Source organism: Myxine glutinosa, chromosome 6 (genome assembly GCF_964187855.1).
Source record: "Myxine glutinosa chromosome 6, kmMyxGlut1.1, whole genome shotgun sequence".
In the NCBI taxonomy this organism is placed as follows: domain Eukaryota; kingdom Metazoa; phylum Chordata; class Myxini; order Myxiniformes; family Myxinidae; genus Myxine; species Myxine glutinosa.
In genome coordinates, this window is record NC_136266.1 from 171,531,675 (window position 1) to 171,550,993 (window position 19,319).

The 19,319-nt window shown below is 47.0% G+C and overlaps 1 protein-coding gene across 1 annotated transcript in view; it reads left to right on the forward strand.

The window, feature by feature from the left end:
* The window catches only part of LOC137414661 (uncharacterized), a 170,363-nt gene that overhangs the window by 21,040 nt on the left and 130,004 nt on the right, over positions 1–19,319 (forward strand). Inside the window, exons 3-4 of the mRNA XM_078780884.1 lie at positions 3,428–3,614; positions 6,044–6,226. Coding sequence (XP_078637010.1) covers positions 3,428–3,614; positions 6,044–6,226 — 370 coding nt within the window. The remainder of the gene's footprint in view (positions 1–3,427; positions 3,615–6,043; positions 6,227–19,319) is intronic.

Here is a 19,319-nt window from a genome sequence, read left to right on the forward strand (position 1 = left end):
CGTTTTAGGAGCAACAGGCCTTGCGCAGAAGTCAGTCGCTCCCTCTCGCCAAACAACCCAGAGGCCAGTGGCAGGCCGAAGCCCGACAACCGGAAGGGAAGTGTGGTGCAGCGGCTGGCCGGATGCACAGGGAATACCCGTAGTGCACCGCCCTTATTTTACAGCATACCACAGGTGCTGCTGGTTAATGCAGTGACTCGCTGTCGTTGTTCCAGTAAGACCGGACATCCGCCAAACGAGCTAGGCTGCAAACCCCTAACGATGATGATGTTATTTAAAGCACAGTTTTATGGCCGGATGCCCTTCCTGACGCCAACCCTTTTAGTCGCCTCTTACGCCACGCAGGGATACGGTGTACCTGTTCTAAAACCTGGGCACACACAGCAAGGAAGTGGAAAACAGAGAAAAGGAAAGGAAACCAAGCTAGCACCTACACCGCAGTGCAGGGATACGCCTTTCCCGCCAAACAGGGGATCTGTGTATATGTACCGCTGTTGGCATCGGTGATGTCTTGACCTTTCCTGGGGTCAGGCGCCTCTAACCCTACCTACGAAGATGTTACTAACCCTCGCTAGCTCGGAGTACTTTGGAAAAAAGAAGCTTTTAGAAAGATAGGAAGACAGAGTAGAAAAAGATGTACATACGTGCAGTAAGACGGCGAAGGAGGTAGAGGGAGCTTGTCGCCTCACTCTGGTATAGAACAGCCCATCACCAAGCAGATGGTTACTAGTGATACACTAGGGACTAGTGCAAGGATTAGCACACAGACCTAGCAGAGGGACTAGTGCAAGGATTAGCACACAGACCTTGCAGAGGGACTAGTGCAAGGATTAACACACAGACCTAGCAGAGGGACTAGTGCAAGGGTTAACACACAGATCTAGCAGAGGGACTAGTGCAAGGATTAGCACACAGAAATAGCAGAGGGACTAGTGCAAGGATTAACACACAGACCGAGCAGAGGGACTCGTGCAAGGATTAACACACAGACCTAGCAGAGGGACTAGTGCAAGGATTAACACACAGACCGAGCAGAGGGACTAGTGCAAGGATTAACACACAAACCGAGCAGAGGGATTAGTGCAAGGATTAACACAGACCTATCAGAGGGACTAGTGCAAGGATTAACACACAGACCTAGCAGAGGGACTAGTGCAAGGATTAGCACACGGACCTATTAGAGGCACTAGTGCAAGGTTTAACACACAGATCCAGCAGAGGGACTAGTGCAAGGATTAACACACAGACCTAGCAGAGGGACTAGTGCAAGGATTAACACACAGCTCTAGCAGAGGGACTAGTGCAAGGATTAACACAGATCTAGCAGAGGGACTAGTGCAAGGATTAACACACAGATCTAGCAGAGGGACTATTGCAAGGGTTAGCACACAGTCCCGACGACGCGCAAGATCCCAGACATATTGCAATGCATGGTGATAACCTCCCCTCCCTTTCCCCCCACCCCAAAAATAAGAGAGAGAGAAAGGGAGGGGAGACGAGATGAGGTGTCAGTTCCCAGTGGGTTTGGCCTAAACAACACAGAGATCAATAAAATGACCAAATACGAAGCCCATTCAAATGAAGTCAAAAGATCTTGGATGCCCAAGAGCGCCAAAATTGTGCCAGTGATCGTTGGAGTAATGGGAGTGATAAAGAAGAACTTTACAGAGATCTTAAGCCTTGTGTTGCCTTAATGGTTAAGGTGGCTGGCTTACGATCTTGGGGTCTTCAGTTTGAGACCCTGTCATGCCGTTGATTAACACCAGGTGGGTTGACTGAGCATTCTTCTGAGGTCCGCAAAATGAGTACCAGCTTACTGGGATGAATGAGCCATTCGAGGATCTTGTGTCGGAAGAGCGACCCATCCATGATTGTGCCCAATAGCCTGTAAAACTACTTTGGCAGCCCTGTGCCTCTGAATATGCAAAGGGAGGGGTCTTCTTCTTCTTAAAGAGATCTTAAAAACCATCCCTGGGAATATTACTACAAACAAACTACAGTTGGAAGGTGGCCGGGGTTCAGTGGCAATCCTAAAAAGAGTCCTCGGAACAAATGGCAAATTTATGGACAAAATGGAAGCGGAAACAATTTTATCCCAACCATAACATAGTAAAGAATCATGCTGAGGGAAAGGACATTCGGAGACGTGTAGTTGTGCATGAATTACAACTGGAACGACACTCTTCGACGTCACGACGTCGACCGATATGCCCCTGCCCACATTATTACATCATTTTAATACTTGTATCAAGTTTGATTTCAATCCATTCAGCTGCTCTGAAGTTATCACATTTTTACCTGACATGACCTCTGATCTTTGACCTCTTGGAGGCAAAATCCAATCAGTTCATCTTTGCATCATATATACTTATACCAAGTTTGTTCCAAATGCCATCACTAGTTAACAAGTTGGTGAGACAACATAAAATTCACTTCACATGACGACTGACCTTTGACCTCTTGAGCCGAAAATCGAATCTGATTATCTTTGCATCATAATATTTAATTATACCAAGTTTGGTGAAAATTCCATGACTGGTTCACAAGTTAGCCCAGTAACAGAATTTTTACCTGATGGGACGTCTGACATTTGACCTTTAACCTCTTTACACCAAAATCTAGTCTGTTAATCCTTTCATCATTATACATACCTGTACCAAATTTGAATTAGACCACTTCAGCCGTTCTGAAGTTATAGACGTATTACAAACTTTGACCTTTGACCTTTGAGTTCTTGCCCCCAAAATCAAACAAGTTAATCTCTGCATCATAATACATAGTTGGACCAACTTTGCTCAGAATCTCATGACTGGTTCACAAATTTATCGCAGTAACAGGATTTTTACCTAACATGACCCCTGACCTTTGGCCTTTAACCTCGTGACCCCGAAGTCGAATCAGTTCATCTTTACTTCATTGTACATACCTGCACCAAGTTTGACTAAGATCCCTTCAGCCGTTCTCAAGTTATCGCAGTAACGAAAACCTATCACGGACGGACTGACGGACAGACAGCCGGACGGACAACCTGAAAACATAATGGCTCCTGCGATTTCGTCGGCGGAGGCATAAAAACAGCAGTAGACAATATTTGAATGTAAGATCCCACAGTCATGTTGAGATTAGGACTTTATACGAAGCAAATGTTAATCTATAATATCCACAAAATCTGAATATTGAACCTCAAGACAGGAAACTTAACAACTTGTTTTGAATTAAGGAGACATTTCCCTCATTGACTTCAAGTATTTGTTTCTTGTCATAAGTTTTCGGGTCTTGTTTATCTTTGCTTGGTGTAGTATGCACAAAACCACCATCAACAACAACAACAACAGCAAATGGAACTTTGAGGGGCTTGATGAATGTACTTTAGTAATGAGAAGTGAGAAAAGTGCTCTCATCCTAAGGAAACCCAAAATCTCCACAGTACCCTCAATGCCCAGACACGATCAGGGGCGACGCCACTTTACCTGGCCTGCCAGGAGGGCCACCTGGAGGGCGTGCAAGTGCTGGTGTCAGAGTGGGGTTCTAATTTGGCGCTCCCAGCTCACGACGGCATGAGTCCGTTGCACGCCGCTGCGCAGATGGGACACACACCTGTGCTGGCATGGCTGGTATGTTGACATAATACAGTTCAGGATCCATGGTGACACAGACAACTGGGATAACTATTGCAATGAAGGCCTATTCTGCCAAGTGGGCAACCACAAGTGATTTATGTTTTTATTTTGTTGTGCACCTTTCTGCTATTATGGAATGTTAACATTGTCACACGGTACCTCATTTTGAGTAGTTATTGAAGTTGGAAGTTGAGTACCAAACCACCATTTAGGGTTTTCCCCTTTTTCTGCCAATGTGTGAGCTGCATCTCAGATCTAGCTGGGACGTTCGGAATGAACATTTGCATCAATAATGGGAATAAAAGGTTATGCGGGGTTGACATATTTTTTGACCTTGACCTAATTTTTAAGGTCATAACCAAATTATAGATAATTTAACATTTTTCACCAAAAGTCCACAAAGGATTGTCCGTTCAGAACAAAATGCCCTCGCTAGATAGCATAGAGTAAGGCATATTTGCACTTAATTTACATAATGTAAATAACATGTTCAAGGTGCAATGGCGCTCTGAAAAAAATGACGTGATTTTTGTCATCGCACAATTTTGCCAATGCGGAATCTCAAAGACCGTTTGGCCTTCCAAGATGTTCTTGCACCGTGATGGTGTACATGCACTGACTGAGTGAGGTTGTGCACCTGACATTTGTTCAGTGTACGTGACATACTTTTTTCGGATTGTGACCTAACTAACAAACAACGCCTTTTTGTGCCCCGTCGCACCGCGGAGCGAAAGGGGGACTATGGTTTTCCCCTCCGTCCGTGTGTCCGTCCGTCCGTCCGTGTGTGCGTGCGTCCGTTCGTCCATGCGTGCGTGCGTATGTGCGTGCGTGCGTAAGCGAAGGACCGAATTCTAATTTGGTGTGTGGGTGCAACCCACGTCAAAATCCAAGATGGCCGCCGCCATGTATGTCTGACGCCATGTATGTCTGAACACTGTGAGCGGAATATCTTGAAAAATAAGCGAAGTACCAACTTCTAATCTGGTGTGGGTGTATCTAGGCATCAGGAAGAACCCTATTGAAAATTGGGTCGCCACGTCAAAATCCAAGATGGCCGCCGCCATGTATGTCTGAACACTGTGAGCGGAATATCTTGAAAAATAAACGAACTACTAACTTCTAATCTGGTGTGTGGGTGTACCTAGGCATAAGGAAGAACGCTATTGAAAATTGGGTCGCCACGTCAAAATCCAAGATGGCCGCCTTGCGTCTTCCACTTTGTCAACTCACATCACTTCACCGACGGGGACCTAGGCGTAACGCTTGTTGAACATAACTTGAATAATTTTCCTCCGATTTTCATGATGTTGCATTTTATGGGTAGATTGTAGATGGGGACACGTTTTCTTGTTAAATGCAGACACGTAAGCCACACGCACGACACACGTATGCAACTGAATGCATAACCATGCTTTTTGCTTCGCAAGGGCAGGGTAATTACAACCCCAGTTAGCATTTGGAAAAATAATGCTTAACTATCGATTCCTTCTCGATGAGCCTTCATTAACTCAACTGGACTACCGTCCAGTTGAGTTCATCACATACTGAACCTTCCGGCGTCCGTCATCTGTCGTCGTCGTCATCGTCTGTCGTCCATTAACTTTTCGACTTTAACACTCCAGCGTCCACAAATATCAACCGATTCTGATCAAACTTGACATGCAGAATCCTTACCCCAAGGATCATGTTGGTATTACATTTCAGCCCGATCTGTTGAAAAATGGCGGACTTAGGCGACCATTTTGTTTTTGGTCATGAAAATGACGTTAACACTCCAGCGTCCACAAATATTAACAGATTTTGATCAAACTTAGAATGTTTAACCCTTACCACACAAGGTAGGTTGCTATTGCATTCCAACCCGATCCGTCACAAAATGGCCGCCATAGGCCGCCATATTGTTTTCAGCTCCGAAACGACGTTGACTTAAACGTCCACAAATATTTATGGATTTTGATCAAACTTGGTGTGTGAGAGACTTACCACACAAGGATACAAGGACCTTAAAATTATTACACGGTTGTTGGCTTTTCATTTAAGTCAAATCTAGTACAGACAACTGACCTACTTTAAAGTTGTCCAGTCAGTTCAGTTGAGTTCTGCTTCCCTGGAAGCTCTAGTTTTATAGTCTGTCTTGAGAAACGTTTTTTGTTTTTTTGGGGTGTAAACAATCAGGTATATTGATGTGAGCGTGTCTAAGTATTTCAGGACAATCTTCTCACTTATTTAGTTTCTCTAACTCCTTACCACATGCATCATCTATATAAACATTCGAAACTGTGGGTGGTAGTGGTTCATGGTACAGTTGTGGGGACCTGCCCCACCTCCCCAACCTTTACCCTATTACCGCTCTCCGCACCTCCTCAACCCCCCATTTCTTTTGCTCAATCGTCCTGTTTGTTTCTTCTGCTTCCCTCACACAGGAAAGCAGCACGTCTCTGAATCTGCAGGAAGCAGATGCCGAAGGAGCAACTGCATTGCATTTTGCATCAAGTGGTGGTCACAGCCAAGCTTTGGCTTGGCTGCTGCTGCACGGTGCAGAGCTTTGTGTCGACAACGGGCGAAGCACTCCGCTGCATGATGCTGCAGAGAATGGGCACTTGGAGGTGTGTGCTCGTAGATTATCAGATTGCGGAGAAAGTGGGATACCCATAGGGCGGTGTTTCATCACTATGGAAGACTAAAGGAAATAGAGGAAATAAGACAGAAACAAGAAAGCAATACGACAGGTTGTGGAAAAGGGAAAACAAGTGCGTATAATGTAGATGTTTGTTCATCCACTGTGTCCACCTTCCCTTGCTCTCATTCTTCCCCATGTCCTTGTTTCCTCGGTGTCCCTCTATTTTCTCTGAGATTCAAATCCAGGCCAGACAGATTGAGATGGGTTTGCATAGTTCTAGGCTATCCTGCCAGCTAAAGCACAGGGTGATGGCCAATTTATTTCCGCTTGAAACTGAATGAGCTCCCAGATTCTGGAGAGGACATGATTAAGAACCCAACGTGACCTCCATCTTACAAAGGTAGACGAAAGAGCATCCCTAAATCCGCTAAAGAAAATATCAATTTGAGATTATTCTACGTCAAGCAGTAATTCCCAGTGTGGCAAACTGTGCCAGACTTCCATGGCAATTGGAATGACTGGCAGTGATAGCTTCGTTATTAATGAGCATTAGCTGGCTAGTTCCTCCTATTCTTTTTCTCCAAAACTGTTGAAGATATTCGAATGAAATGAAGCTCAGTTCACACATTAGTTATTCCCACCACTGGTGCGAAGTTTCGTCATTCTGACACTAGACATTTCAGTGCTATGTGGGTCAAGATGGCAGAGGGCAGCACAATGCTGTCAGTGCTATGAAGCATGAAGTTCTTTAGATGAGAGTTGGGGTAACTGAATGGAGATGAGAGTTGGGGTAACTGACGAGATGAGAGTTGGGGTAACTGAATGGAGATGAGAGTTGGGGTGACTGACTGGAGATTAGAGTTAGGGTAACTGAATGGAGATGAGAGTTGGGGTAACTGACTGGAGATGAGAGTTGGGGTGACTGACTGGAGATGAGAGTTAGGGTGACTGACTGGAGATGAGAGTTAGGGTGACTGACTGGAGATGAGAGTTGGGGTAACTGAATGGAGATGAGAGTTGGGGTGACTGACTGGAGATGAGAGTTAGGGTGACTGACTGGAGATGAGAGTTAGGGTGACTGACTGGAGATGAGAGTTAGGGTGACTGAATGGAGATGAGAGTTAGGGTGACTGACTGGAGATGAGAGTTAGGGTGACTGACTGGAGATGAGAGTTAGGGTGACTGACTGGAGATGAGAGTTGGGGTAACTGAATGGAGATGAGAGTTAGGGTGACTGACTGGAGATGAGAGTTAGGGTGACTGACTGGAGATGAGAGTTAGGGTGACTGACTGGAGATGAGAGTTGGGGTAACTGAATGGAGATGAGAGTTAGGGTGACTGACTGGAGATGAGAGTTAGGGTGACTGACTGGAGATGAGAGTTAGGGTGACTGACTGGAGATGAGAGTTAGGGTGACTGAATGGAGATGAGAGTTGGGGTAACTGAATGGAGATGAGAGTTGGGGGTAACTGACTGGAGATGAGAGTTGGGGTAACTGACTGGAGATGAGAGTTAGGGTGACTGACTGGAGATGAGAGTTGGGGTGACTGACTGGAGATGAGAGTTGGGGTAACTGAATGGAGATGAGAGTTGGGGTAACTGAATGGAGATGAGAGTTGGGGTAACTGAATGGAGATGAGTTGGGGTAACTGACGAGATGAGAGTTGGGGTAACTGAATGGAGATTAGAGTTGGGGTAACTTAATGGAGATGAGAGTTGGGGTAACTAACTGGAGATGAGAGTTGGGGTAACTGAATGGAGATGAGAGTTGGGGTAACTGAATGGAGATGAGAGTTGGGGTAACTGACTGGAGATGAGAGTTTGGGTAACTGACTGGAGATGAGAGTTGGGGTGACTCACTGGAGATGAGAGTTGGGGTGACTGAATGGAGATGAGAGTTGGGGTGACTGACTGGAGATGAGAGTTGGGGTAACTGAATGGAGATGAGAGTTGGGGGTAACTGAATGGAGATGAGACTTGGGGTAACTGAATGGAGATGAGAGTTTGGGTAACTGACTGGAGATGAGAGTTGGGGTGACTGAATGGAGATGAGAGTTGGGGTGACTGACTGGAGACGAGAGTTGGGGTGACTGACTGGAGACCAGTGTTGGGGTCAATGGAGGACTGCCACAAAGGATCACCAGCCCAGACTTGGGGAAGTCAGATGTTCGTCTCTTCCACAAACTTGAGGAACATCTTCACAAAGACCATTTTTCTTCCGACGATGATGTCAAGGCCGCAGTAAAGAGCTGGTTGAGTCAGCAAGACGCACGGTTCTATCGTGACGGCATCACGGAGCTACTTGAACATTGGCAGAAGCATGTGGACCGCAGTGGTGATTATGTTGAGAAAGAAATATGCACCACCGTAGAATAAATATTGATGTTAGTGTCTCTTTGTTTCATCAGATATCGAAACTTGTCTTGGAGAAAATGAATGTGAGGCATTACTTTTCAGCATGCCCTCGTACATACGAAAACAACTGCCAGAATTGCTGGAGTCGTATGTGTGTTATTATTTGTTTATTCAGTTACAGATTTTGCATGTGCATGTATGCTGAATTATTTAATACCCGAATGGGCACTCGGCAGAGCGCATACCTCTGCCAGACAGAGCAGTTTACGTTTTGTATCCCAGTGCTGAGCCAGATCTGCATCTGGACCTGAACCAAAATGTGATTGACTTGTTCTTGCCTCCAACCCAACTCATCCTCTTCGGTTTGTCTCGATCGTTACAACCTCCATCAACTAAGGGTGACCCTTAGTCTTCCTGTCAAATTTGGTTGAGATGGAATAATTAACTACCGAATGTATCGCGATCAAAAATACAGACACCAAATTGATAGTCCGGAATGGTATGCTTAGCTTTGGAAGTGAGTCACTCACAGGAGAAAATAATGGCACCCTCTGTCAGAAACCGGAAATCAGAAGTTTTTCCTGCAGAGATTCAAGTTGGCAGTACACTAGCACCTCAGATCATTCTTCATCCACATCCTTGATCGTTTATATATTTTTTATCAGCCCTCCCCTGCACATCCCAATCTATTTGCACGTTGCCATGTTTCTTTCCCTTTTTCCTCTCCCTACTGTTCCTACAAAACCATTTAAATCCACTGGTGTCCCACTGCCAGTGCACTGCCTTCTACCCTTAGTCACCCTACTCCTTCCTGATCCAAAACTTTCTACATTACAAAAGAAAGTTAACTTCACCAATTCATTCAAACTCATACTTGTGATAACAAAATATTGTGTGATCCTCACCATCTCTGGGTTTAGCTAACTAGGACGTGCCCGTACGTGGGTGCCCGTTCCATGGCCAAAAAAAAAAAAAAAAAAAATTTCCAAATTTAAATCAAGTGTACCTCCCTGTCTTTGCTAGCCATGACATTCGATGCCATTGACCATTGCCACTCCTACGCCACGGTGAGGCGACAGGGTAGGATTTGTAGGAGACCTGAAAGTGCAGTGTCAGTATGTATTCCATGTTCGAATTGTATTAGTTTTAAAATAGTTAAAAAAAAAAAAGGTTTGCAAAGCATATCAGCAAATTGAAACAGAATTGAAACAGAGCAGAATTCGTTATTATTATTATATTACTACAAATTATTACAAATTATTACATTACAAATTTTATTCGTTAATGTTAATTCCCTGCCATCACCCACTGCCATCACCCTCCCATCACCCTCCCATCACCCTGCCATCACCCTCCCATCACCCTGCCCCATCACCCTGCCCCATCACCCTGCCCCATCACCCTCCCATCTCCCCCCCATCACCCTCACATCACCCTCCCATCACCCTGCCATCTCCCTCCCACCACCCTCTGCCATCACCCTCTGCCATCACCCTCTGCCATAACCCTCCCATCACCCTGCCATCACCCTCTGCCATCACCCTCTGCCATCACCCTCTGCCATCACCCTCTGCCATCACCCTTCCATCACCCTGCCATCACCCTCCCATCACCCTGCCATCACCCTGCCCCATCACCCTGCCCCATCACCCTGCCCCATCACCCTCCCATCTCCCCCCCATCACCCTCCCATCACCCTGCCATCTCCCTCCCACCACCCTCTGCCACCACCCTCTGCCATCACGCTCTGCCATCACCCTCTGCCATCACCCTCTGCCATCACCCTCTGCCATCACCCTCTGCAATCACCCTCTGCCATCACCCTCTGCCATCACCGTCCCATCACCCTGCCATCACCCTCCCATCACCCTGCCATCACCCTGCCATCACCCTGCCCCATCACCCTGCCCCATCACCCTCCCATCTCCCCCCCATCACCCTCCCATCACTCTCCCATCACCCTCTGCCATCACCCTCTGCCATCACCCTCCCATCACCCTGCCATCACCCTCCCATCACCCTGCCATCACCCTCCCATCACCCTGCCCCATCACCCTCCCATCTCCCTCCCAAACAAAGAATAATAAAAATTGTCTACATGTACATTGTACACACCTTTATGTCGTTAGCACCACTTCATAAACAACATTGCAGAGGAAACGGCGCTTCTTCTTTGTTTCCTCGTCCTGGGCAAGAATGCGGAGGCTGCTGGATCTGCCAACCCTACAGGTCGCCACGTAGAACTGGCAATGGCTGAAGAAGACTCTTGGGCAGAAGATCCCAACATGGTGTAGCGACTGCCAAAAGAAGTTGTGCATTTATTTTGATGAAATCTTTTCGTAACAATTTTTCTTCAATCAATAAATAAATAATAAGAATTGTCCACATGTACACACCTGTATGTCGTTAGCAGCTCTTCATAAACAACATTGCTGAGGAAACGGCACTTCTCCAGGAGATCCTCACATGGTGTACAACTGGCAAAAGAAGTTGTGCACTTATTTTGATGAAATCTTTTCGTAACAATTTTTCTTCAATCAATAAATAAATAATAAGAATTGTCCACATGTACACACCTGTATGTCGTTAGCAGCTCTTCATAAACAACATTGCTGAGGAAACGGCACTTCTCCAGGAGATCCTAACATGGTGTACGACTGGCAAAAGAAGTTGTGCACTTTTTTTGATGAATTCGTTTCGAAACAATTTTTCTTCAAAAAATAAATAATAATAAAAATTGTCTACATGTACATTGTACACACCGTTATCTCGTTAGCACCTCTTCATAAACAACGTTGCTGAGGAAACGGCGCTTCTTCTTTGTTTCCTCGTCCAGGGCAAGAATGCGGAGGCTGCTGGATCTGCCAACCCTACTGGCCGCCACGTAGAACTGACCATGGCTGAAGAAGTCTCGTGTGCAGAAGATCCCAACATGGTGTAGCGACTGTCCTTGGGATTTATTCACAGTCATGGCAAAGCAGGGTCGTACCGGAAACTGCCGACGCCGCAGAGTGAACGGGAACATGTTGTCAGATGGACTCAAGGTTATGCGTGGAATGAGCAATGTGCGTCCAGAATTGACACCCATCACAGATTGTGCAACCAACAGATTTGGAAGGATCTGAAGTATGATGTACCTTGAGCCATTGCAGTGCCCGCTTTGCTGGTCGAAGTTTCGCAGCAGCATGATTACCATACCCACCTTGAGAGAGATTCGATGTGGTGGCATACCAGATGGACAGAGGGTGTTCAGGAACTCAGGCGGATACAAATGATCACCCTCAGATTCCGCTGTATCGACGCTACAGCAAACATGTTCCTCCCCTGGAAATATGGTCGTCATGTAGGCATTTACCTGATCGACTTCGGAATTGGTCGGACATAGTATAACACGCTCGCATAGCCACTTGGGGTTGCTAATGTTGTTATGCAAGTCTTCGTACACCCAAGTGACAATATCCTGAAGTTTTTCACCTGGAAGAATGAGCGGTTCCCTGAGCTCAATAGCAAATTCACCCTCTTCTGGATTGACAGGAATCTTCCCTTCACCCAGATCCAGCAGGAATTTTGCAAAATCAGATTCGTCCTGTTGTTCTCCAGCACCCTGCATGATCCTCATGTTTACTCTGAGACGAAGTATCTGCACTTTTCTCCACAGGTATGAGCTCTTGAAGCACCTTCCAACTATGTCAATACGGCTACCGTGTGGCACAACAGTAAGGATCTGCCTCCAGTCACCACTGAAAACCATTGCGATGCCGCCAAATGGGTCCTCTGAGCCCCGAAGCCACTGGAATGTTCGATCTGCTGCCTCCAATGCGCGACGATCCATCATTGAAACTTCATCCACCACCATTAGATTAGTCATGCGTATGAGTGCTGCAGTGGTGTCATTTTCACTGATGTTGCAAGTGGACTCATCAGTGAGAATGAGAGGACACTTGGTCCTACTATGGAAGGTGGCCCCTTTAGGCAGCAGCGTAGCTGCAATACCACTTGCAGCAGTTGCAAGAGCCACTTTGCCCATTGCTCGCACTTTGTTGAGTATATGAGACAATGTGAATGTTTTCCCAGTCCCACCACTTGCATCAACTGCAAGCATGCAGCCATGTCCGTGTTCCACACTCCGCATCACTGTATCGACAACAACGCGCTGCTCGTCATTAAGAAGGCACTCTGTTTGAGCGATGTGAGCCTCAAGTTCTCCTATATTGTGCACTGTTTCGTGCTCGATGACGCGCGGAATGCGAGACTGGAAATGAACTGGTTCAGGCTCAGGAAGGCCAAAGGTCTTACTGAGCAAAAAGCCGTGGCACTCAACTTTGTTCCTCAGCTCTTGGAGCACTGCACTCACAATGCGTCCATTTGGTTCATTCACACCTGCTGCACGCATGAAGTCCTCGCACAGCACATACTTGTGCCTTTCCCAGAACTGCACGTGGTTGCCTCTGAGAACGAATATGAGCATGTTGGCAAATACTTCGCGGACTGCAGGGCCAAATGCAATATTTGCAGCCTCTTCCATAACAGAATCCACCTCCTGGTCATTGTCAACGATGCCATATGCAATGCAGGCTGCCAGATAGGTCTCCATGACCCTACCACCAACACGACGGAGATCCTGAAAGCATGTGGGGCCAGGCACGCGGTACAGTAGCATGCGGAGATAGTACAACTCGGCAGTATGTGAGTTGACGGGAATAATGGGGAGCCGCCCAACCGTATCAGCCTTACGGTTATCCTGGAAACTCAGCCTTCTCTTCCGCAATTGAAACCTTTTCCTCAAGTAGGTGAAGTGTTGGAATACATCTGGATATAGAACATGACGCATGTGTGGATGGAGATTCATGGCTTCGAAAAAGGCGGTGAGGGTTGTTGCAGGGGGTCCTGACTCTGCCAAGTTCTGTACGGCACCTTCGTCATTGAACGTGATCACCTGCTCATCCTGTAGATGGAGGGCCAGCATCTCGACTGGTGGGTACTTGCGTTGAATGGGGAAATCGTATATGCGCCAGTATCCCTCAGATGCGGTGATGTAACGCCCTAGTTCGTAGCGTGCCACTTCATCATGTCGTAATGCCTCTCGCATCCTCTCATGAGGCTCAAGTCTGACCAGGCACTGGTCCGGGCCCTTTTCAAGGTATTTGTACAGGTACTTGACACAGGTGACAGCACAGACGATCTCAAGGTTGATGTGAGCATCGTACCTGAGGACAATATATGGATTGTAAGGCACAACCCATGCATTGTTAACTAATACGTTAGCACCGCCTCGTATTGTCTTCATGATGGGATCACCAGGTGCAGCTTCTGCCCGTCTTCTGTACAGGGGATAGGAGTCATCAGAGAAGCTTGTCGTTTGTCGTAGGGCTTTGGGATAGTCCTTTGTGCACTTCCGGTCTGCCATGCAAGGGCTCAAGATGTTCCATTCCCCACATGGGCCGTGAATCATGTGTGATGTCACAATACGGTGTAGTTCCGGATTTGTGAGTCTGTCAGGAATCTCAGCAGAGACCACGCGATCGACATCTGCTGGTGTTCTGGGCTTGTTGCGAGGTACCACGGTCAGGAGCATGTGTATATGGGGAAGGTGACGCTTTTGCGTTTCCTTCACCATCACGTAAGCGTCCACATGCCCCAAGATGTCATGCTTGAGGATGTCTGCGAGGAGTGCTTCCACCTTCATATGAAACACCCGGGCGATGATATCAGGTCTTGCATTGGGTGGCTGACCCTCAAAAACCGATTCTTTAATTTCTGGCCACTTTGGGTTGCAGGTGAATGTTAGGAAAAAGTCTGGCTTTCCCTTGACTCGGACTAAAGCCATTGCATCCTGAAACTCTTTGGCATACCAACGTGGCGACCCATAAATTGACGGTGGCAGAATGGTGAGGCGTCCAGGTAGCACCTCAGCATCACTGTTCAACGCATCAACGATGATCTTATACTTTTCTGCCTTAATTGACTTCTGGTTGCAGCGAATCCAAGTGAGACGGTGTGACTCAATTTTTGCCATCATGTCGCATACGTACTGCTGTGTCAACCTTCCACCACGAAGCAGTAGATTGAAGTGATGAGTAGGATCACGTACTTGTAGATGGTAGCGGTAGAAAGTTGTTGGCGTTGTCCCTGCCAACTCAGTGTGGTACCCCTGAGAGCCGCAGGGTAGCAGAAGTATGTATGATAGTGGGTCATACGCTGGATGCATGGCGTCTATTGTCTGTAAACCTCCTCCTCTGAGGTGAACAGCGACTGCCAGCCTTCCAAACTTCTCAGTTGTCATTGCCCCTGGAGCAATGACAGCCACATCGCTGTCTGGGGAGGGAAGGTTGACGGTACCATGATGAAGGTCTCGGCGCCGCGTGCGACCTGTTAACACAATATTCAGTTCATTGGCGCTATCATTATGAACCACATACTCAATGGCTGATTTGAATTGCTGGACGTATGGGTTGCACTCATGAATGGCCTGTTGTGCTCTTAGCAAAAACTGCTCATTCAGGCCACTGTTCGAGGTGTGGGCACGACGATAATCCAGCTCATGGGCTGGATCGTGAAAGTAGATCTGAGCAAAGCGTGGGGTACAACCCAGATCGGCAAGAGGAGCACCAATGTAATGGTAAACCTTACCTTGTATGCGCACTCCAGGATTGAAGCCAGGCATACGTATCTCTCGGACACCGATACTTGCCATTGCCAGCGCGTTGTTGTACTGTTTCGCGTGCTTCACAAAGGCCTGGTTAAGGAAAAGGTTTTTAATAGCATCTGGAGGATGTGATGGAATTGAACCGGGTTTTGGATTCGTAGGATCATGCATAAGATCGACCTTGCCGTGGTTGCAGCAAAATCCTCTTCTCTCCTCATTCCACACCAAAGCAGCACAATGCGAGCATTTAGTGCATTGAAATATTGAGGTCCTGCTCAGCGCGTGCCTGTACTCACCATGAAGTACCTCTCGGAAGAAATCGGTATCATCGTATCGAGCAAGGTTGCGATTGTCATGGCGAGCCTGCTCTAGTCTCACACGGTGTACATCCTGATGGCGCAGGGCATCCCTTACTTGCCGGTCTTCTCGCTGGTGAGGGATTTCTTCTGCACGACGCCTTGTCTCGCGTCCAGTGTTGTCTGCCAAGCGAGCAGTCCGTACCTCATCCGTTTCTTCTGCACGACGACTTGTTATGCGTCGAGTGTTGTCTGCCACGCGAGCAGTCCGTTCTTCATCCGTTTCTTCTGCACGACGACTTGTTATGCGTCGAGTGTTGTCTGCCACGCGAGCAGTCCGTTCTTCATCCGTTTCTTCTGCACGACGACTTGTTATGCGTCGAGTGTTGTCTGCCACGCGAGCAGTCCGTTCTTCATCCGTTTCTTCTGCACGACGACTTGTTATGCGTCGAGTGTCGTCTGCCACGCGAGCAGTCCGTTCTTCATCCGTTTCTTCTGCACGACGACTTGTTATGCGTCGAGTGTTGTCTGCCACGCGAGCAGTCCGTTCTTCATCCGTTTCTTCTGCACGACGACTTGTTATGCGTCGAGTGTTGTCTGCCACGCGAGCAGTCCGTTCTTCATCCGTTTCTTCTGCACGACGACTTGTTATGCGTCGAGTGTTGTCTGCCACGCGAGCAGTCCGTTCTTCATCCGTTTCTTCTGCACGACGACTTGTTATGCGTCGAGTGTCGTCTGCCACGCGAGCAGTCCGGTCTTCATCCGTTTCTTCTGCACGACGACTTGTTATGCGTCGAGTGTTGTCTGCCACGCGAGCAGTCCGTTCTTCATCCGTTTCTTCTGCACGACGACTTGTTATGCGTCGAGTGTTGTCTGCCACGCGAGCAGTCCGTTCTTCATCCGTTTCTTCTGCACGACGACTTGTTATGCGTCGAGTGTTGTCTGCCACGCGAGCAGTCCGTTCTTCATCCGTTTCTTCTGCACGACGACTTGTCACGCGCGTAACGTCGCGTGTCAGGCGAGCAGCACGTTCTTCGTCAGATTCCATTGCGCGTGCACGCCGTGCAGCTTCGTTCCTTCGTTCTCGTAAACGACGACTCGATTGGGCATTGTATAATAGATAATAGAACAGATAATAGAATAGAATAGATAGATAGAATAGATAGATATAACAATAAGACAGTGGGAAGATACAATCGAGACAGTAAGTCGGCACTTTCGTAAGGCCGGAAGTGAAGTCCTCACTGTCCGGAAGTTCGCATGTCGCAGTTACGATTATTCGCCATTTAGTGTTAATGCCCAATTATTCAATTAGCGCCAACGTATTTTGGCTGTTTGCAATTTAAGCGCAAGGAATCAATCAATTCAATGAAAAAAATGAAAAGGAAAAACACGCAACAAAAACGCAACAACGTGTTCCGTGATTGGCTGCGGGAAGTGAGGTCTTTGGCTGATGGGTGATTGGCTGCCGGAGGAAGGTCGTATATCGCAGTTACGATGAATCGCAAATTCGTTTTTATTAGTTTTAAAACATAGTTTAACGCCAACATAGCGCCAACATAGTTTGCAAACGTGAAATAAATGAATACGCTCTCAAATGTGCCATCCGAGGCAGAGTGTGTTCGCCACGTTCGGCACACGCGATAGCTCGCTGCTCTCTGATTGGTTGAATCGTTTTTTGGACATAGCTCGGTAAGTAATTGTCCGATTAATATGAAACCTTGAAAAGGCACATCCTCGGGTCCCCAGCAATATACCTGGCAAGTTTCAAGTATATCGGACCCATGGTTGTCGAGAAACAGCGGTCACAGACAAACAAACAAACGTACAAACAAACAAACGTACAAACAAACAAACACACAGAGATTACTGGAATTATAGATAGATAAACAAGTAAATAAAAAGGAGCAACCACAAAATGGAGAATAAGAAGGAAGGAAACAACAAGAAAACCAAACACGGACTGGGCATCCTCCATCGTGCAAAGTCCTTCCTTGGCATACCTGAGCTTCTATCCACATACAAGGCTTTCATCTGCAGCTTGATGGAGTGTTGCTCTCCCCTGTGGGCTGGCTCCCCTGCCTCACATCTTGCTCAACATCACGCATTGAAAACCAAGGCTTTCAAAATCATTGGACTCTCTTGCGATGAAGCTGAGTCTATGGGCCTGTCACTACACCGTCGCCAACATGTCGGTGGACTCTCTGTCTTCTTCTGCCGCATTTCTGGTCCTGCACCCTGAGCCCTCTCCGTGCTCTGTCCCCCCAAGTATCTGCAGGACACGTGCGGTCTGCCAGCAACCCCCCTCCTAGGGAAACTGACTAAATCCAGAGCCACTGTTCACCTCCACTCATTTATTCCTCTCTTTTACCACCTGTGCAACCACCTTCCACACAATGTTCGATCGAATTCTTCCTTCCGGGTCTTCAAGACAGCTGTTCAGCACCATCTCAGGTCATCCTCCATCCAAAGCCATGATCTTTTCTACACCCGTTAAATCACCCCCACCCTTTTCAACATTTTCTTATGTATACATCTTGTCCACCTCTTGTGTTCTTCTCTACCCCTCATCGTTACCTTCAACCCTTGTTTGTCCTTCGTCATCTACCTTCTCCCTCTGCCCTGCTGTTGGCATTTCCCCTTTCTCCTGCTGTTCCATTTCTTATGTTGTGTCCTGATCTGTTCTGTGTCCTCGCTCTTCCACGAACCGAGACCATTTATAAAGAGAAAAAAATGGCACACATGGAAGGAAAGTTTTCTGTCCAAGGATGTGGATTTATAAAGGAAGGTGCATTTTGCTCAATTGACACCACACTGAACGGTCAGCGTATGTCCTTACCCAAGGCGATTTCATTGGAATCACTGACAATTGCAATGACATCACCATGGGGAAAGACCTGGCATTTGAAATGACCATACAGCAGGAAATGCCAGAGTATGGTATTTTACACTGGGAAGAAAACAATGGATGGGTGCTGCTCACATCCACTTCAGAGAGCAGCAAATCCTTAAATGCAACATTCCAGAGGAGACAACAATTGTGACATTCTTTGAAATGCAGCACTTAAGTGGTGAGGATGAGGAGGATAAAAGATGTGCAACTGCAACATTACAATAAGCAACGCTTGCTTTGTCCTCCAGAGCTCTGTTAATGCTGTATCGATCATAGCACGAAAACACTCGTCTCAAAACCTCACAGTTGCTCACAGGTAGCTAGTGCTGATCAATTGGCAGGTATTGTGAGGAAGAGGGTTACATATGGTAGAGTAGGATGAAGAAAGATACCGAAGTTCGTAAACGTTGGGTGATGTACATCCTCTTCGCTACTTTTGCTCAGCTTGCGGAACATAATTTGAAATTGCCCGCTACCAGTATATTGTCGTCCAGAGAGCCTTCTACTGTGGATATTTAGGATACTGAACATGAAACCAAAAACCAGGGAGGGTTACGGTACAGCTCATGACATGTTTCACAGCCGAGGAATGTCATCAAAATGTACGATGTTAGTGCAGGAAATTTTGGAATTTGGCCAGGGTGGTGGCAATAACTCACGTACGCTTCATCGAAAAACGAATGCGAGCAGATGGATTCCTAGTTTCAGGGACAGTGTACATTGTGATGCAATGTCTTGCCTGTGAAACACTAATCCGAGTTTGTAGTTGGGTCACAAATGGAACCCAGACTCGACAACTCAAAGGTGTGCTAACTCTGCACAATCCTCTGAGGACTTGTGGTTGTGATAACAGGTCCATGAACTTTGTATTGCCTCTCAAACTTTTCGG